Below are 20,117 nucleotides of genomic sequence, written 5' to 3'. Positions count from 1 at the left end.
GCTTATCTTTTTTAATTAAATTAATTTTATTATTTTATATACTTAGGCCTCGCTGGTTTCTGATAAAATAATTATTTAATTTTATTTTAAATAATCTAAAAATTATATAAATTCTACCTGTATCTTATCTAGAAATATATTTTTATAAATAAATTTAATATTAATATACAGATCTTAATAATATATTTTATTAAATTTTATTATTATTTTTTTTCTAAGTAGAATATACTGAATATATTATTTTTTATTTATTAAAAAAAATATTTTATCTCAGTACTTATTTAGTATAATAAATTTAATTTATTTTATTATTATTATATTAAATTTTATTTCTGGTAAATCTCTGGTCATTTTATAAAATTATTATAAAAATTTTTTATAATAATCTTTTATATTAATATTATATTAATTATTTTTTTATTTATAATTATTTATAAATAATCACTGCTAGAAGCTTTATTAAATATAAATTTTTATTAATATATTTTAGTTATAGTATAAAATATTATTTTTAATTATAAATTTTTTTATTTCTTTTAATACAGTATTGGAAATTTAATAATTTAAATTAAATAATAATATTCTCTTATTATTATTCTTCAGAAAATTAGTTATTATTAAAATTATAAAATAAAATTAAACAGGTATTTATAGTAGATATATATAATAATTTTAAATAATTATTAATTAATAATAATAGACTAGATTTAGTATACTATTTATAAAATATTAATTTTATATAATTATTATAATTCAGTTTTTTATTATTCTTAATATAATTTTATATAATTTTTAAGATTTTTAATTATAAGAATATATTATTACATGAATAATATAATCAGTAGATTAAGAATATTTATAATTTATATATATTATTTAATTTTATAGTATCTTTTCTGACTGTGAGTAATAGATATTATTAATATATAAAATATTAAATAAAGAATTATTTATTTTATTAATAGAATTTAATAAGTATTATTGAATAGTATATAACTTTATAATAATAAAATATAATTATCTGGTTTAGATAAGATTTATTAATTTAAAATAAAATTTATCTAAAAATAATAATAAATAATCTTTTTATAATATATAAATAACTGACTATTATTATATATAACTATTACTAAACTATATAATAATAGTAAATAAGAATAAGTAATTACAGGTAATAATAGTGAATGATAGTAATATATTATTATTAAATATTATTAAATATATTATCATCCTTACTACGCAGCCCTTCGGGCCCCTATGTAGTACTCAGGGTACCTAAATTCTTAGTACTAGGTAACTTTTATATACGTATTGCCATACATGCAGTCTGCATGAGCACTGATCTTCTGTTTTGTCGTAAGATAATCATGATAAATATAATATTGTATACTCCGTATTTCCATCTAAACCGCATAAGAAGTGATATAATACTGCACAAACCCAGTCAGCGACACCCTGCAACAACCCAATAAGCGAATGAATGAGTAACTCACCGTCAAACACGAATCCTGCTCATTCCAACTCCCGGGTAGAAAGACATACAGCACCAGAGCCGTCTCATTAATAAAAGCTACGCGCAACCCATTATTAGCCCCGATTACCCAGCTAAAGAAACCGGCAAAGACAAGAAAAAAAAAGAAGGGAACTCACAAGCAACAACCCTCGGATTCAACCTCCCCACACTCAGAATCCGACTCCAATCCTTCCCATCAATCCTCACCTTCGCCCACCCAGCCTCATCATCCGCCGGCACCTCCCTCATCCGCTCACTCGGCAACTGACCCAACTCCCTCCCCTCGTCCAGCTGTCCAGGATCCAAACTCGGATTCAATAGATCCGTCCAGACACTCGATATCCGGAACGCGTCCGTCCCGACAGCTACTTTGAGCGAGCCGTGCATATTAGCGGAGAGTTCTAGCTTCGGTGATGATAGTGATGGTGTTGTTGTTGAAGTGGCCCCTCCTGCTGTTGCTGCTGCTGACGATGATTTATTGGAAGAGTTCGTGGTAGCTAACTTTGTAAACCGCTCCGAGATACTCTTCAGCTGGATCAAGCTCGGCAGGAGGATATTTACATCTGGGTCTCGACACCGTGGCTGGTGGAGTCCTTCCACGGCGGATTCGTGGAGTACCTTGATGGGAATTTCTTGGGTGATTACTGTTTCGCGTTCTCGGGGGCCGGTGCCGGAGGGTCTAGCAGTGGCGGTGGCGCTGTTGTCGATGGTGGATGAGGAGTGATCTGTTGCTGCTGCTGTTTCTGGGATGTCGAGAGCATTGGATGTTGTTGTCCATGATGTAGCGCGAATAGTTAGTGCTAGGAGAGGTACGTTGCCCTTTTTGGTGAGTCGCAGGTTGGATAGTTTGGCGGATACGGCGGAGCGTAGGGCGCGGTGGAGAGCGCCGATGGGGACTTCGAGGTTGATTGCTCCGGTGTTGGATTCACATATGTAGGATTCTTCCTCGAAGATGGTGTCCTGGGGGATGAGTGTTAGTTTTTGGGTATACTTGGGGGATGAGGAGGAGGGGGAGACGTACGATCGGGAGTTGAGCCCATACTTGTGTGCCTTGGTCGGGGATGATGGTGAAGCGGATGAAGTCTTTCTCAAGACGCATCCAACATACCTTTCCCAGGGAAGAGAGGGAGGCGGTTAGTTCTGGGGAGAGGAGGGGAATGTGGAGTTAGTATGGGGTTTGCTTGGATTGTATGGGATGGTGATGGCGGCGTTTGATGAGACACGGTTGGTTTGATTTGACTGGGAGAGCTTAGGTGAAAGGGATAGGCGATGGGAAGACCACTCACTGGAGAAGATAGACGCGTTGGCTATTTGGGTTCGAAAACGCATCTTGATTTCAGGGAATTACTTGCATGGATAGAGGTGTGATGCTACGCTAGTCCACCGGTTTGAAGCCGGAGACGGGTCGAGACTCGAGCAGAGGTGCCTTATCGATGATAAGTTCGGGGATCGGCCGCGCCGGTGGGGATTTCCCGCGAACCCGCGAACCAAACTTCGCGCAAAAAAGGGGATCGCCATTGCGGCGGGAATAAACAGACTACTCGTTACGTCGATGATTGATAGCTATGTATATGAACTTCCATGATTGAGATCACATAATGAGACTTATATGGGTGGTACTTCGGAAGATTGATTGCCACCAGCATTCATCCAGTTGGTATCACCGAGGCATACAATGGATTGCTAAGCATCGTGGTCTGTATACTAGCCACGAACAGCGCAAGCAGGATCACGACTGCATAGAAGATTCCATGTTATTTCGATGAAACATCAAGCAAACTCAGTCTGTCTACGGGCTGTGAGCAAGTAATTTCTCACGGACATATCTCCGCATACTTCGGGGTGGCGCTCAGCGCCTCATCGACTCCCATCTCGGACTGAGACTGAGCTTCCAGTGGACCAACCTTGTTATTTTTGGATTCATAATCATAGAGTGTCTATGGCCTAGACTTGATCTGTGTGCTAGGACTTGCAAGGTACCATCTTCTCTCACTCCTCCTTGCGGCTGTCGAGTTAGTGGGATGGCCCCTGAAGTAGTAACAGTCGCATCCATGGTTCCATGGGGATGTCTCCCACGTGGTTCGTAGCATTCCTCGATTGCTTCATGTTCCTTACATGTCTCATCCTTACTGACACAATAGTAGACTACTGTATGGTTAGGTTCTTTCATCTCAAGGGATCACGAACGGGTGTCCGTCCCTTGCTCCTTTTGGGAAGGGAAGTCCAGGCACCAAAGGATCTTCCTTCATTGATGAGTTAGTATCCCTGTTAATGGGGTTGTATTTTGGGCTCATCTACACTGCCTTCTCACGAGAGAGGGGTGCTCTGTTATTTGTCGCAGGACCGACCTATGTATAGTATCTTGTTTATGCCTTTCTTTCGGATCCTTGCCTGATCCTGGAGGAGTGTGGAGGCTCACGAAGGGAAGGGTTGCCTTGTCGCCTGGTAGCTATCTGTTCTACCACGACGACAACCAGCTGGAGTCGCAATGTAGCAAAGTACACGTCAATGAACGAGTAGAAGTGGCGGACCAAACACGATTAACCTCGGGTATAGAGGAACGAAGAAGGTAAGACCACTTCAACGGCTGCAAGACACAGTGGGTAAGTGTGTTAGGGTACGTGGGTAGGCGGAAGTGCACGGAAGGGAGACACAGACACAGTCAGACCCCAAAGGCAGCTCACAAATTCCAATAGCCAGCCAGATACGATATGCAAGGGAGGGTCGATCACTGATCTGCTATCCGTATGATAAACTCTGCGCTTGAGCAATCAGAAGCAAGAACAGAAAGAGATTATTGACAAGCGGTCGAAGTCAATTTGCTTTTATTTTCATCGTGCACGACCACTTGGGGCCGCACTCCCATGGACTGTCAATTCAATTGATTTCCCACGGATTAAAACAGAGGCACGGCCATTTATTCTGATGACCGTACACAGAACCAAAGTCAGACAGCGGATCTTTACGGGGGAAGAAGGACCCGCATCAACTCCGAGGGGGAATGTGTCTGTTCTTTTGCTGCTGCATGGGACTGGATCCTCGTGTGTGAGACATTAAGGAGGGGGTGGGAGATTTTTCCTTCTGTAAGTACGATGTCGCACAGGAAAATGTGCATTATTGAAATGCTGGCATCCTCCTAGAATGGATGGATACATGAGATCCCAACTATGCTGCATCGATCGAGATTTCTCTGAATATTCTCTGCTTTCGCTTTGTGAGGGGAGGGGGAAGGATTATTACTTCCGGTTGGTTTAGAAAAAAAAAACAAGGCGCGAATAAGAAGGGGAGAAAAGGGAAGGGAAGTAGTACAGTTGGCAGATGGTGAGGCTAATTAGTCGCCAATTTCACAGGGCCAGCTCAGTAATAATAATACTGGTAGCCTATTAATGTAATAATTATGATAATTATAATACTCATAAAAATGATCACAAAAATAATAATCATATTAATAATGAAGAAGAAGAGAATAAAAATAAAATGACTGACATCTTAACGGAGAATCCACAGCTCAGTAATTGGGGTTTGTTAGTTAGTTAGTTAGCTAACTAACTGGAGTGTATACTTAGTAACTTGGTCTGGTCTTAAATTCCCCCTTAATCGATTGGCGGCGGCTCCACCCTTTTTTCTGGCATCGCCAAACCCGCGCGTCTCCGTCCACGCCATCACCAACTCACCTCTGCATATCCCCCCCCCCCCGTCTTCGAATCATCGTCGCCATTTCTGGTCTCGTCACTCTTTTTCCATCTGGGCCCAATACCTGAGCTGGTCTCTCCGATCATCCTAATCATCCCACCCTCGTTCTTTTTATCTATCTATCGCGCTCTTCCTGCAGCCACCCAACTTTCCCTCGCCCTGGGCTCCCCTCAGCCGTTTTGAGGCCCTGCAGTGTGATCTATCATCATCCGCCGAAACTCTGCTCCTCCAGAGTTCTTATTCCCTCACTTTTCTTTTTCTCGCCCTAGTTCCTTTTCTTCATTCTTTTGTCAGACCTTTTCCCCCGGTGTCCTGTCTGCTCACGGTGCTCCGACATATACCTACCTACCTACTGATTCATTCACTGCACCTCCGCAACTTTCCCATCCGGTGATCGCGATTGTACCAGCTCATCCCCAATCTCACCACCACCCACCCACCCACCCACGACCTTCTGGCTGTCACCTTTATATAGCTTTGGCGGGATCGCGTCAGCATGCTCGCTCTTCAGCTACACCCACTCTCTTTTACACTTGATACTACAGCTCGACCCCCATCACCGAGAACCCGTTATTGATTATTCCGCGACTGACCTGACCCGCTTGTCTGGGAGCTGTCGTTCTCCCGGAGCTTGCCGTTCTATTCCGACATGGCCAGCAGTCGCGTCAACCCCCTTCACCCACCCACTCGTCCGCCCACCACCGCGCGGTCCCAATCCCCGGGCCGTCCGGCGGTGCTGGACTATCAGAATCTCGATCCCTTACTCGGCAACCTGTCTCCCGAATCAACCCTCCAAGCGCTGTCCGCAACCGACGCCGTGCCCCGGAATGAACAGGCCGCCCACGATATCCTCTCCAAAAGCATCTCCCAGGTTTCCCCAGCGGAGCGCGCCCTCGGTATCCGCGCAGCCATTGCAGCCCAGAAGCTCAACTTATGGTACAAAGAAGTCCAGTCTTGGGAATGGCCGAAACGGAGTGACATTCAACTAGGCAAGGGCTTCGTCCCCCCTCCAGGCGCTGCCGCGGAGGAGTACTGCGGAAGCCTTCCTAAAGCCGTAGTAGATCAGCATGAAAAGCGGATTGAGGAGATCCGGGATGGTATGGATGTCTTGGATGTGGATGAGCTTAAAGAGCACGTCCTCAATGCCCACATTCCAGCCCGGTCTCGGCCTTCGTCCGCCAATAGCACCTTATCGGTGCCTCCACCACTCAGTTATGTCCAACTCAGTGACTTCACGGCCGTCATCACCGCCACCATTCTCCGCGCTCTGCCGCTTCTCTCGCGCTTGAACAGTCTCTTGTCTACCTGGGATGTCCGATTGTTGGTTCTGCGCCAGGTACCTGAACTGCTCCGGCGATTGCGTCTGGCGCGCTCGGAATTGGATTCTGCCTTGGACTTGATCAAGTCGCCCACTCTTCCTGACGAAGATGGCCCCTTGTACTCTCGCATTAACTATCATGCCAAAAGGGCTACCCTGGAACTGACTGTTGTGTCTGCTGGTCGACAATTGGACCGCGTACTCGATGCGCTTGAAGGACGTGAGGACTCACTTCCCGAGAGCTGGATTGATGAACTAGAGGCTATCGAGTCAGAATTCGGAACGTGGGTCATGGAAGCCGAACGATGTACTGTCGAAAACGAATGGCGCCGGTCGATTGTCACTGCTCAAAAAGACGCCCAATACAATGCACCAGAGACAGCGCCGACACAAGCACCACCCGAGATTAGAGAACCTGAAAAGCTGGCCCTCAATACGTCTGCGCCCGTGTCACAGGCTGGCCATCTATTTCCAATGGAGACTATTGCCGAGGAAGAAGTTAGCAGCCCTGTCGAGCCGTCACCCTCGAATGACGCCCAGGATGATAAGGAAATAACGGCGTCGGAACCGACCGCCATACCTGCTACTCATAATGTGGTCGACGACCTTGCATCTCCCGGTACATCCGATGCGACGGACTCTTTGATCAAGCCTGTTCAGAGCACTGTGTCCATTGCCTCTCCACAGGAACCCTTGGCATCTAGCTCCACCGTCAACGCCCTTGCTCCCTCCCCCGATGGCCTAGAAGAGATCGATGCCCTGTCGGATGATACCCAGGCGCTTCAGCCAGTCATTTCGGAGGTTACCCAGCCTCTGGAGGGACCGGAGACGAGCATTGAGACGAACGCATGCAATGACTCGCCTCCTGATCATCCCGATTCCAAGCATCATTTCTTGCCGCCTGTTCCTCAACAGGCGATCACTTCTGTGCCATCTGTCAGCTTGTGCGAAACCTGTCCGAGCTCACTTGAAGACGTGACACCCCGGGCTTCTTTAGATATTCAGGCTCGCGAGGCAGTCTCAACCGACCCTACCAAGAAGGCTGCAGATGCACCTGCATTGTTGGAGAAGGAAGAGTACGCCGATGTTATGCCGGCGTCGGGGTCTGACGTACTTCGTCATTCTTCGCCCGAAGTGGAATTGCAGACCCCTGCCAGCCCTGGTACACCAACATCGGATGCCGGTAGTGTGATCGTACGTCGACGAACCAGTCCAGTCCAATCGCCTCTCAGCCAACAGGAAAAGCTTTCCGCGGATAAGGAAGCGGCACCGATTGATGCTCACAGCCCTAGTCCCGTGTTTGAAAGCCGCGAGCAACGGCAGCTTATTCCTGTTGAAAGTGAAGTTGCTAGCCCAGTCAGTGTGGCGGCCCAAACCAATTCCGCTGGTAGTCCTGCTGCACAGTCAGGAAGCTGGAAAGACTCTTGTCAATTGGTGCCTGCGAATGCTGTCCTTGGGTCTCCTGTCCGCTCGGCAATCTCTAAAATTGATGAGCAGCCCACAAGTCACTCCACAAGCAATGTGCATGAAGAGTCCCGTGGTGGCAATACGCCCAAAAAGCCTCTGGAGAGTCCTATCAAATTATCAAAGTCTCGACCAGGACGCTTATCCTTGGAAAAGGAAAAAAGAAAATCTCGAGGCCGGCGCACGTCTACTGATTCGTCTTGTTCGGATTATCCATCACTCGTCTCCAGCCCTGAGATTCGCGAGCCCCGTACATCCTCCTCCAATGGAACGCCTCTGCTGCTTGAGACTCCTCCACCCTTCCAGGATGGCTACCAGTCATCCGACCCCGTACCACCTGGGAGCGATCACACGTTGCGAGAAGATCGTCTACTACGGCTGGATAACCAAAAGCCATCCCCACGGGCCAATTTCGCGCATAACCGAAACCTCAGTCTTCCATTGCAGCGTTTCATCAACGAAAGGTTGGAGATGAATTACGATGACGAAAGCGGCAGTGACCTGGATGGCGTCGCTTCCAATAGGAAGTCCACGGACGTGTATGCGGATTTACGACTGGGCCAGAAAAAGGCACTGTTGCCTGCACACATCAGCAAATTCACCATTCCCTCCAATAGCGCTCAGCGCTCAGCAACCCAGCCTTTGGATGCTCCGAGTCAAGGCAGCCCTAGACCGGTCACCAATGGCACCACCGCCAAAGTTCTATCCAAGGCCTGGGAGCACAAGAAGGGCTCCGTTTCGAAGAATGCAAACCGTAGTGGTCTGCAACCGGAACCGCCTGTACACTCAAGCACCAACCGCTTGAGGAGACAGTTGACTTCGCATCCTAGTCTCGAGAGTATTGGGGCGTATAGATCCAACGCCCGGTCTGGCGATGACACGTCTTCAGTTACAGCTATTTCCAGGGCCGGATCTCGGCCATCCACTCCAGGCTCGCAGCTGAGAAGAACCAAAGATCATCTCGACGAGAAAATCAGTTCTATCTTGTCGACCCTTCCTGCTCGGATCCATCTGATGTCAGCTGATGGCCAAGACTTTGATGCAGGGTCTGCGGCGACGTCACTTCCCTTGAAGGCTAGGGAACGATTCCGTTCCATATCACCCCAGGGAACGCCGTCCCGGAGCAGCACGCCCACGCCATCCTTGACCCTGACAGCTGCGCCCTCGCGCAGGAGGTATTCTCACGCTCACGCCCCAGAGGAGAGCTCTGTGAAGCTCTACCACCTGCATCGAGGTGGAAAGTCTGCGCCGACCAAGCTTTTTGTTCGGTCAGTGGGTGAGAAAGGAGAACGCGTTATGGTCCGAGTTGGCGGTGGGTGGGCAGACCTGGCTGAATACCTGAGGGAGTATGCCATCCACCATGGACGCCGGCATGTTTCAGATACCCCTCGTGTCGAAGTCCAGGGTCTGTCCACGCGTACCTCTCCCACGTACTCCGTCAGTGGGCGCCGCACTCCCTCCCGACCGCGGTCTGTCATTGGCAATCGGCCGTCTTCTTCATTGGCTGTGCGCAAGACCAGACGTACTTCGAATGTGTCGGATGTAACCGAGTTCCGGGCGGCGCAGGCAGCTGGCGACTCACTCACTGCCTCGTACTCGCCTATGTCGACTGTCTCATCTCGCAGAAGACTATCGGCCTCCTCCAATGCCTCAATGGGCGCTGCCTCTTCAGCCAGTGAATTCCGTCATGGATCATACTCTCCTTCCACCACTGCCGCAGGTAGCAATTCTCACTCCATCCCACTCGGCCTTGCAGGGCCGAAGCCACGGTCGAGAAATGTCTCGATCAGCCCGGAGAGTGAGGCGTGGGTTGAAGATGTTCTTGGCCAAGCTCGGAGGAGCTCGTCCTTAAGGCCTTACAACTATGGCCTGTCCACCCAGGACCCGGAGCCTGCTTCAACCAAGGCTCCAACCATCCCCAAGTCGAGAAGTATCAGCGACCTGGGAATGGCGGGTGCTAGCAGACGCGTCGCACTACGCGGACTTGCAAAACGATAAACCTACTCACACACCTCTACCCTAATCTTAATCCTTCCAAACGCTCACCCCATCCACACTCTTTCTCTCACACGCTCCGCCCCTCCTCTCACTTGCATTGTCTACTAGTACTGGCGTTTTGCCGTTTTCCTGGGTTTCTCGGTTTGGACACACGGGGTACTAAAAGTGTTAGACAGCTGCATGCATTGTCCGTTTCCATCTGCTTTCGGGTTGCATTATCGGGCGAACTTTTCACTTTCTTTTCTTTCCCTTCCACCTTCTCATAACAAGACATGTGTCATTCTTGTCTTGGCTATGCTATCTTCATCTTTTCCCCACCATTGCATGCATCAGCGGGTTTCATTCTTGTTTTATCATATCTTTTTCTTCTTTTTTTTTTCTTCACCCATTCCTCCCAATTATTGTGGGAGATGATTTTTTTCAACTTCCGGTCCTGGTTGACCGCATTTTCTATTCTACTTTCGTCTGACTCCTGTCTGTCTGTCTGTTGTTCGTGTTTCACTTATTATTATATTTAGCCCTTGATTTGTATGTAGATAGATACCCTTAGGTAGGCTTGGGTCTTTTGTTGTTGATGTTGTCGCTGTTGTTGGTGTCGTCCGTCCGTCCATTCGTCCGTCTGTCCCTCTTGCTGGATAGATAGAAAGACGATCTGGCTGGCCGACTTGTTTGATTACTTACTTAGTACATAGTGAGGGATTTATATTGAATCTGTTGATACTACTACTTCTATTCATGTTCCGTTTAAAGTTGAACCAGTAGATTCTTGATATCAGAGTACCTAGTAAGGAAGTAGAGAAGAGCTCAAGTAGACAGTAGTAGCAGTACGCGAAACAGAAAGGAAAGAAGAAAAGAACGCTACCATACCATACCAGTTGAACCGAACCGAACAAACCCGAACGAAAAAGCAATATCCAGATAATAAGCAGGCATCCGTCAATCATTTCATTACATGATACAAAAAGAGGAGTTATAAAAATGAACGAAAGGTAACAAGCGGGGCATTATTCGTGATTTGGACAATAGACGTCCAAGCTAGTCCAGACTGGAGAGCACGGTAGTATACTGACTCTATGACGACTCTCCCTTTGCAGGTTCTTCCTGCTGCTGCTGCTGCTGCTGCTGCTGTTTCGGAGGCGACTTACGTGCCCATGGGATGTCCTTGTGAAACAGTTCCCTCAGTTCCGGGGAGACGACTTTCGTTTCTCCTTCACTGTCCGGTGCTGAGCTGGGGCCGGCACTGACACCGCTGCTGAAGGCGGTGCTTTGAGGTCGTTGAGGCGATTTGCCTTTGCTGTTTGTACTGGCGGAGGAGTCTTGTGTGGGCTTGCGATGGTGGGCGGCAGGTGCAGGGAAGTTGTTTTTCTTGTCGATGGCTTGGACGGCTCGTTCGAAGCGGTGGAATAGGGATTCGGCACGTGTGAGGATTGGGATGAGTTCCATTGTGTTGGAGAGTTCGTTGACTGCGTGGTGTTCGTGTTAGAAACTTATCTCATAAGGTACTGTGAAAGTGGCCGGTTGGACTTACTGTACTTCAGAACTTCGTCGAACTGCTTCAGGTGGTCCATTATGACATCCCGGTGTTTTTCGAGGATTGCAAGTGCGATGAACAAGTGGAAGCTGCTGGACAGGTAATCGGACCATAGTGTTTCCCAGAGACGTAAGACGTCTGGCCATTCGAATTCGCGCTTGTACCAGACCAGGAGCATCCGGAAGAAGAAGAAAAAGTTCGTGCTGTCGGCGGATTGGAGGTGGAGGTAGAGTTGAGGATCCATAAGTTGAACGAGGTGGTCTAGAGTGAGAAGTTGTACACGCATGCCAGATTGGTCGCGGAGGAAGTTCCGCTCCTGTTTGTACGCATCAGCATGATAAAAAGTAGGATTGACTGCCATCTCGAACTTACCATCCTGTCCATGAAACCAACGAAAGCCCAGAATGCGACTGCATCATCCTGCATGACAGCATAAATCGGGGCTAGAAGATCACTCATGCCTTGCACATAGCCCAGGTCCGGGTTGTATTCGTTGTATGTGAGCAACATATCCTTCATCTGCTCGAGATGCACATTTGTGCCAGTATCCGCAAAAGGCGAATCTGGGTCCGGGTGGGGAATGTCTTCTCCAGCAAACAGGGGTATCGTACGGTCTGTGCGATGAACATCCTTTTCTGCGCGCCTATGTAAGTAAATGCGCGTGATACTTGGGCTGCAGAAGAACTCACCTATTCTATTTCTCTGCTCTTTCCACCAATCAAACTCTTCCGCCGAAGAAGTGCCTTCAATCATCCGTTCCCACCAGGCGCCTTTAAGCCGGATGTACTCATCCCGCTTCGAGTTCATCAACGCTTGTCGCTCCTCGTGGCTGCTATCCCACGGATATACGCCTAGAAGGTAGAGCCATGCTTCTTTCCTAACACCATCATTTGGATCTAATCCACCATGGAATATCCTTTCCTTAACTTCGTCAACGGTTACATGCAGTCTTCCAGTAGTCGGGTCAAAGAAGCCCTCCCATTCTTTCAGAGTGAGTGTCTTCCGACGGTCCTGGATGGACATGGTACCTGTCTCGAGGTCAAGGATCTCGAAATCTCCAACAGAACTGTTCTCCATGCTAAGGACATCTTGGGCAGTGTATATCCGTTGGTTTCTTTCGCGTTCACTTTGCTCTGATATGTTCATGGCCCACCGTGCCAAGTATAGCCTGGCGCTATCGAACTCGTCCTGTAAAGTCTGAATCTCAGGTGTCCTCATCAGACGGCGGACTTGTGGGGGTATCCGAGGGTTGTCAGCTAACTCATTAGCTGTACGTCTTGTGAAGGTTGTGATCTTGCTCAGCTGCTCGAGGACCTTCCACCTCGTCTCCTTGAGTGCTTTCACAAAGGGGTCCATCCCCGCATCGCGTTGGCCGCTTCCACTCGCCTGAGCAACGGCAGCCGGCTCATCTTGAGCTTTGACAGTCGAGCCATCTGCGGTTAGAGGTCGTCCAAATGATATGCGGTCTTCATCCGACGGGTTGATCAGATATACACTATTATCCACGGCCGAGCGCTGGACCTCAGCATATTTTCGAAGCCATCGCAGAACCTCATCCCCGCCCCAGAAGACATTTCCGTCCTCACCAAAGGGGTCAAAACTCTCCCTGGTTCGCTTTTTCTTCTGCAGGATTGTGGACTCGCACTCCGTGTCATGGAAGAACAGCGCGGGGAAGCTGTCGCCTGCGCGGGTGTTGATCACAAGACTCCCAAACCACCAGCCTAGACTTGGAGGTCGCACAAGGAGGGAATATATTTCGGACAGAGGAACCGCAAATGCGTAGAGCCCTATCGGGTCCTTGTAGGTCGTTGTCGTCGGAAGAGCGGGCACCAGGTATTTCTGTCGCGGAGGGGAAGAACCGTCGGATAGATCGACTTTGACATAGGTACTGTATGCATCACCCAGGGAGGATTCGGGCACCCAAGCTAGCAGGTAGGAAGAGAGGTCTGATGAGGGGTTTCCGGAAGTGGTCTCTCTAAGAGGGGGGAGGGGCTTTTGTTGGACGAGGGCAATAAATCCGGGGATGTTATCTTTCGAGGAAGGAGTTGGATGGACGTAGACCTGCAATGCTCGGAACCGAATGGATCAGCGAGATGTTCATTTTGCTAGCTTGTAGATAAGCCTACCTTGCTCTTGGAAAATAAGAGCTTGACTCCTCTGCGTGAGGTGGAATGAGAAATGGTGTTGTATTCATCCTCCTCATCGTCACTGACGTCGTAGTACGACGCCGTCGGGGAGGGCGGCGAAGGAGGAGGGGTGTATTGGATTCCGTTGCCTGCCATATCGAAGGGAGGAAGCGGAGAGGTGACTTTTTCAAGGGATTAAAGTGATTAGGTCCTGATCATAATGCGAACTGAAAGTGAAACTAGATTTCCCTGAAGCTGGTCTGGAATGCCCGGAAAGTCAGCGCCGGTCGGCAAAGTGATGATTGCGGAGAAGAAAGCAAGTCACGACCGCCGGTCACGACGTAATCGCGGGGTCCACCGCTTCCATGTGATCGCCTTCATTTTATCGAACCACCCTCTAGAAAAAAATCCAACTTACCTTGCAAATGGTTTGTATTGCACAGGATATAAATCAGTCTGCTTGGAATACGGTGCTGGATTGAATTTGTAGGTCAACAGTACCTTGCTACTGAGCACCTCCATTGTTGCCACCGATAAAATCGATGACTGAATCGCCCAGGCAGCAGCGAAACCATCATATCTTTGATAATCCGCTATCAAATCAATCAATAGCAAAAGAATTCTGTTGCCCACGCAGTATTCCTTCAGTTGGCCCTACTACTCTGGACTGACGAAGCTTGCATCGAGGAGGTTAGAATTGGCCATTAATAGCAAACATGCACGTTATCCAGAGTGATGCACTGAACTAGACGGGTACCTCCCAACTACAAGACGAATTTGTGCTTGATATCGTAGTAACTACTCACAGTTGGCAAGCTGGGAGACTAGCAGGTTCAATCAGCGCAGGCACTGTGGAATAGTCATGTATCATTATCAGGATATGAGAAGCGTTATCGTCTTATGTTGAGCAACGGGCGTGGCAATAGAGGATAACATACCACACATCATCAGCGAATGCTTCTGTTTACTAACCCTCCACTGAGTAGAGGTAGCACTTTAGTAGATTTAGGTGTTTTGATATCAGCATACCTTGTGGCATACTGATATAATATGAAGTTTCAAAAAGTCCTCGGATTGGGCGTTTATCAATACGTCTGGTACCATTAAGTTGATAGCCCTGATTAGTCCTAAAACTTTACACTCAAAAGTACCCTCTTAGCTTGATTATGCCAAACCCCCCGAACTGTTATCGGCTTCACTCCCTTGCCTCCAGTCATCTTAACCAGAGAATGACCGAACTAATGCGGACAATCATACCTACGTGTCTGGCTGACAGGACTGCAACCTTACGTCTGGAGCGGTTTCATCTGACCTGCCGGCCTTCAGTCATTCGCCGGTACAAAGGACCACGCTTATACTATCATCGCTACTAATGCACGGGATTTTATACCCTCTTCAGGAAATGATTCGCTATCCAATAGATAATGGTTTCATGTACTTGAGGATGACAGAGTTTCATTGCCTTTGGACACCGGCATCCATAAATACTAGACGGCTGCTTCATGCAGTCTGTACTCAAGCTGCGTCGACTGCAAATCCCTACTCGCAGCAATGTCCGAACTTATGCGCACTCTGCCGGCCTCCTGGTATTGCAGCCCGCCTCTCTATCAGCTTGAAAGAAGGGCTGTATTCTTAAAAGTATGGTTAAAGCCTATCGTCGAGGATATTGGAACACTGATAAGCTTCCCAGTCATGGTATCTTGTCGGTCCCGTCACTAGATTCTGTGATATAGGTGCCAAGGTTGAGTATGAGATAGCTCAACAGCCTATATATGTTGTCCGGTGCTCGGGGGAGGGTCCGTTTCCCGGACAGGACGAGATCCAAGTAATCTGCGTGAAAACTGTAGGTCAGCTCAGCATCATCTCAGACATCAGACTAAGGATGCGTTCCAGCCCCCAAGCAATATGTCTATCGAGCTTCTTGTTGCTAAATAGAATTCAGGAACGACCTCTAAAGCACCACGTCACGCCAACCGGCCTCGTTTTCGGTACTCTATCAGACGAGGCGCCCAGCTTCCATGAGTATTTCCCGGACTTGGAGCCACTGCTCCAACGGGTGAACTTTACCAAGCTCCCGTACAGACACGGCATCAAATACGAGGGACGATTTAACTGGAAGACTATGTATTTGATACCTTTGCCTCGTATTCGGGAAGTGATCATGTCTCCCTAACCTGGCTTCCATGACAGGGTCGATGGCTACCAGGAATGCCTGCATTGCCAATATACCCACCCGTCATTCTCCGTATACTACCCGCCAACCTCGTACGCGGTGCACAATCATCAGAATTTTTCGCAGCATATCGCAGATCCGGAAAAGCCGGATGATGGTCTATTCCTTTACTTCTTCCCCAACTGCACTCTGAATGTCTATGGTGGAGGAATGTCCTCGTTCCGAGTGTGCCCAACAGATGACCCGAATGTGACGAGGATGGAGTTTGACTACTACCATATGGAGTCGGGCGAGAAGTTCGACGAGTACTTCAAATTTGTGCGGCAAGTGGCCATGGAGGACTATGAATTGTGTGAGAAGGCTCAGAACAATCTCACTAAAGGCATCTATAGCGAAGGCATCCTCAACCCGGAGAAAGAGAGCGGAGTTTCATGTGAGTTACATGAGACCACCTATATGCCCAGATTACAGTAAGCTAATCAGACAGCAGATTATCAAGACCGGGTCTTCGAGCTCGTGTGTCAGCAGCACGCAGCAGAGAGACGAGAAAGGGAAATGGAAGGTGCAACAGATGATACTCAGAAGAGGGGTCTGCAACGTATCACAACAGCTGCATAATACAAAGCTGTGTAAGCCGTGATTTCGGGACTCGGTAACATGATCAATCTTATCAGTGGCGTTGATTTCAGTGTTCTGCACGGGTTGGCTCCTGTAATAGTCCCTGTAAATGATTCTTATCTATCGAGGTGTGGCATCAGATAAACCCTTGGCCAGGATCGGCCCAGCACATACTTTAAGCGTCATTCATGCGCAAGTTACTGGAAAAGAGCACCATATCTGGAAGGTCAATACTATCCTGGAGTAGATATAGTTACTTAAGTGCATGGTCACCTGAAGACTTCCTCTCCTCTAACTGGACGGGGAGGCGGGAGTCATGCAGAACCTGTGGAGGTGACAGGGTCAGTGCTCTGTTCCTGATACTGCTTGATTGAAACTCCGGGATGCCTTTTCGTGCGATAGTAAGCGCATAAAACCAATGGATTCCCTGTAGAAAGGTATGGCGGACAGCACAGTTTCATCATGGCTATAGAAGAACCGTATCCGGCTCTGCCTCCCGCCTTATCGGCCCTGGTCTTGGTTTCAGTGCTAGCGGGGCTGGCTTTTCTCCTTCAATCTTTATCAAGTCCCATCTTCCGAGGCTATAAGTCCCTGCGTGTAGCTAAGCCGACGGAAACCGAGCTGGATCCTGTCCCCGAAGGTAACGAAAACATCGTCTGCAAGGAATCGGATTTCCCACAAAACTGGTGGACTGGCTCAGAAGTCTTTGATCTAGAAAGACGGGCAATCTTTAGTAAAGTACTATGCACCACATATCTTTACATATGAAAACATGAAATCAAACATGGTACTCACATAAAACCAATCAGGGATGGCTCTACCTAGCCCACCGTAATCGGTTCACCAAACCCGGCGATTACCATTCCTATGAAGTGGCAGGTATCCCAATTTTCCTGGTACTGGGGAAAGATGGCATCGTGCGAGCGTTCCATAACGTCTGCCGCCATCGAGCATACACAGTCACGAGGAAGGAGTGTGGCTCCTCTATGATTCTCGGATGTCGATATCATGGCTGGAGCTATAACTCCAAGGGACAGCTCATAAAGGCACCTCACTTTGACAATGTTCCCGGATTTGACAAGGCCCAGAATAGTTTGTTTTCGATTCATATTACAACCACACCTGCGGGCTTTATATTCGTGAATATGGATGCATCTCCGAAGATGATGCCATTGCAGACAAGATCTCTTGATTCCTTTGCGGGCCGGCATGGCATCGGACAACAGTCTACGTGGCTGGGAGGACAGACAGTGGAAGGGCAGTTTAATTGGAAGATTGCTTGTGAGTTTCTCTTTATCTTCTTTCTGTCAAAAGACGATAGGTATCTAATTTGTGAAACAAGTGAGATTACAGAGATTTATCGATCACACGGAACTGGAGACTGAGTTCTCGCAGCCAAGGTATAAAGCGCTGTTATTGAGCTTGTTCAATTCATCACGAATGTGCTCGGAAGATGTTAGAGTCTTCCCTTTTACTACGATTAATACCGTCCGCGGAGGGGTACTTTGGTATTCCTTGAGCTTCATTCCCATATCTGAGAGCAGGACCGCGGTCCGGATTGACTTATACACTCATAAAGACATGGGTAGTCCTGCGCCTGCACCAACAGCAGAAACACTCTTCAGCAAATTGTCGAACAGTATCCGAGAATTGGAAACTCAGTTCGAGTCACTTTCTGGAACACCAACGTACGTTCACAAACGCGAAAATTAAATGGAGAACTAAGAAGCAATCACATCTCTAGGCTTCCCACCTATATCACATCAGCATCAAACCCAGCTTGCACAGGTGAGTTCCAACCCAACCCAGTCCCTCACTCAAGCATCAGTCTTACCAACACCGTACCAGATACACAACGCGAAATCCTCGAGGCCATCAAATCCCACGCCAAATTAGAAAAACAACTAGGAACCGAGATCTTCCCCGCTACGAGGATACCTAGAACCAACGCACGATTCGAGCAGGCTGAACAGAGTTAGTTGAAGTCCCTTCCATATCATATTTTTCTGTGTCGCTAATCTGGAAAACTATAGTCTGCAAAGACCTAGATTGCCAAGACACGTGGAACAGCAAGAGTCTCGCTTGGTGAGAATACATAGCACAGGTATGAACAGGATGAGGTAATATTGTTGCTATTGTGGTTCTGGTGACTGTATGACTCAGTCGAATCAAGTTATTTAGTCAAGTAGTTAAGTAATGGTTTCAATGAAATTTCATGCAAAACAATGTTATGGATTGATTCAAGGGATAACATCTAATTAGTCTAACACAGCGGTTTCAGACTGGGCGGGGAGGGGGACAACTTCATTTCATCGTTACTGGCAGAACGAAAACAACAAATAATCACAATCTTGGGAATGATGAACGCAAGGGGAAAATTGGACAGTTAGTAGTATAAGTGATGCGAGTAAAACATAAGGCTGGATGGAACTGCTTACTATTCATGACAGAAGAGTAAGTAGAAAGCTAGCTACGCATGTACATTCCTGGCTCGTACCAAAGGTCAATGTGTGGATCCCCACCCACCATCGCCTGTCCCCATGAAGACGCAAGAATTGGCGCCGGGCAGAGTTAAGTATTGACTAGCATTGGCTTAGCAGCACAACTCCTTTCTCTCTCTGTCCAGAAGATTAATCAATCCCTCCCCTTCATATATATTATCTCTAGTCTTTAATAATCTAATCAAGAAAATACTGATCAAGAAAAAAAATATATAATCTATTTAAAACAGCATTTTAACACCAACTGTAAAGAGAAAACATAATTATTAAAATTTATTAATACTGTGGAAGCCGTTCAAATAGTCAAATTTGGTGCTATATAACAAGAATTTCTAGTATAAGAAAAGAAAGAAAGAAGCTCAGGGAGAACATGTAATTATATAAAAATAAATAAATTATATAAAAAGATAAATAAAATAAATAAAATAGAAATCACATAATTCTAAGATATTACTTATTATTATATTATTCTTTTATTTAGATCTGGCTATCCTCAGCCAGAGATAAGTTATTTTTCTTATATTTTAATATAAATTTATCAGTCTCTGTAATTATTAATTATTATAAAAAATATTTAAATAATCCAGAATAGATAAAATATTTTATATAATAATTTTAAAGATAAAAGAGAATATTCTTAAAATTTCTTATAAAATACTAAATATAATCAGCTATATTAAATACTAGTTATTTAATTTTATACTAAAAATAATTATATTACAGACAGCTAGTTAAAATATTTTTAATCTTTTATTTTATTTAATTATTAATTTTAATAGATATAGTAGTATCTTAAATTTATTTTAATAATAAATTAAATATATTATATAAGTAGAGCTTCTCAAGATAGAAAATAAGATATATATATATATTTTAAAAAAAATAAATTTTATATATATTACTAATCTTATTAATAATAGATATAGGACTATATTAATTTTCTAATAATTTTTATAAAAACTAGTCCTATCTTTAATTACAAGTATTAATAAAAACTTTATTATTAATATTAAAATTAATAAAGTAATAGGATTAATTAATTTATTATATTTATTAATTTTATATATTCTGGATTTTATCTTATGCAAAGATCTAGATTTATTTTATATAATAAGTAAACTTACAGGCTTAGTCTTAAGTAATAATATATAATAATAGATTTACTAGAAAAGTCTAGTTAAA

The 20,117-nt window shown here is 45.9% G+C and overlaps 4 protein-coding genes across 4 annotated transcripts; 2 read left to right on the top strand and 2 right to left on the bottom strand.

Moving 5' to 3' along the window:
• Nucleotides 1-1,403: 1,403 nt before the first annotated feature.
• Nucleotides 1,404-2,864, bottom strand: BO79DRAFT_163628 (checkpoint protein HUS1 family protein; the record flags this gene model as incomplete). The annotated part of the gene is made up of 5 exons (XM_025679144.1): nucleotides 2,800-2,864; nucleotides 2,535-2,653; nucleotides 1,651-2,473; nucleotides 1,494-1,570; nucleotides 1,404-1,430 (listed from the first exon to the last, which is right to left on the bottom strand). The coding sequence occupies exons 1-5, from the start codon at nucleotides 2,840-2,842 to the stop codon at nucleotides 1,404-1,406; spliced, it is 1,089 nt and encodes a 362-aa protein (XP_025545491.1). The 5' UTR covers nucleotides 2,843-2,864.
• Nucleotides 2,865-7,613: 4,749 nt separating this feature from the next.
• On the top strand, nucleotides 7,614-9,986 carry BO79DRAFT_133566 (GAS2 domain protein; the record flags this gene model as incomplete). Its single annotated transcript, XM_025677995.1, has 1 exon — nucleotides 7,614-9,986. One exon carries the CDS (start codon nucleotides 7,614-7,616, stop codon nucleotides 9,984-9,986), a length of 2,373 nt encoding a protein of 790 aa, XP_025545490.1.
• Nucleotides 9,987-10,729: 743 nt separating this feature from the next.
• BO79DRAFT_206299 (GTPase-activating protein GYP7) lies at nucleotides 10,730-13,929 on the bottom strand. Its single transcript, XM_025681947.1, has 5 exons — nucleotides 13,644-13,929; nucleotides 12,207-13,578; nucleotides 11,890-12,152; nucleotides 11,515-11,833; nucleotides 10,730-11,449 (listed from the first exon to the last, which is right to left on the bottom strand). Exons 1-5 carry the CDS (start codon nucleotides 13,797-13,799, stop codon nucleotides 11,058-11,060), a joined length of 2,502 nt encoding a protein of 833 aa, XP_025545489.1. The 5' UTR covers nucleotides 13,800-13,929; the 3' UTR covers nucleotides 10,730-11,057.
• Nucleotides 13,930-15,194: 1,265 nt separating this feature from the next.
• Nucleotides 15,195-18,413, top strand: BO79DRAFT_134018 (uncharacterized protein; the record flags this gene model as incomplete). The annotated part of the gene is made up of 8 exons (XM_025678008.1): nucleotides 15,195-15,281; nucleotides 15,334-15,384; nucleotides 15,586-15,798; nucleotides 15,943-16,253; nucleotides 16,872-17,172; nucleotides 17,244-17,755; nucleotides 17,835-18,126; nucleotides 18,228-18,413. The coding sequence occupies 8 exons, from the start codon at nucleotides 15,195-15,197 to the stop codon at nucleotides 18,411-18,413; spliced, it is 1,953 nt and encodes a 650-aa protein (XP_025545488.1).
• Between the last annotated feature and the right edge of the window lie 1,704 nt (nucleotides 18,414-20,117).

Source organism: Aspergillus costaricaensis (genome assembly GCF_003184835.1).
Source record: "Aspergillus costaricaensis CBS 115574 unplaced genomic scaffold BO79scaffold_1, whole genome shotgun sequence".
In the NCBI taxonomy this organism is placed as follows: domain Eukaryota; kingdom Fungi; phylum Ascomycota; class Eurotiomycetes; order Eurotiales; family Aspergillaceae; genus Aspergillus; species Aspergillus costaricensis.
This window is presented reverse-complemented; position numbering and strand designations above follow the sequence as displayed.

Excerpts from the sequence above, each read along its gene's own strand:
- BO79DRAFT_206299 (XM_025681947.1), bottom strand. The coding sequence starts at position 13,799 with ATGGCAGGCAACGGAATCCAATACACCCCTCCTCCTTCGCCGCCCTCC. Across the intron at positions 11,834-11,889 it reads TTGGTTTCATGGACAGGATG|GAGCGGAACTTCCTCCGCGA; the intron begins GTAAGTTCGAGA and ends GCGTACAAACAG. Across the intron at positions 11,450-11,514 it reads CGACGAAGTTCTGAAGTACA|TCAACGAACTCTCCAACACA; the intron begins GTAAGTCCAACC and ends AACACCACGCAG.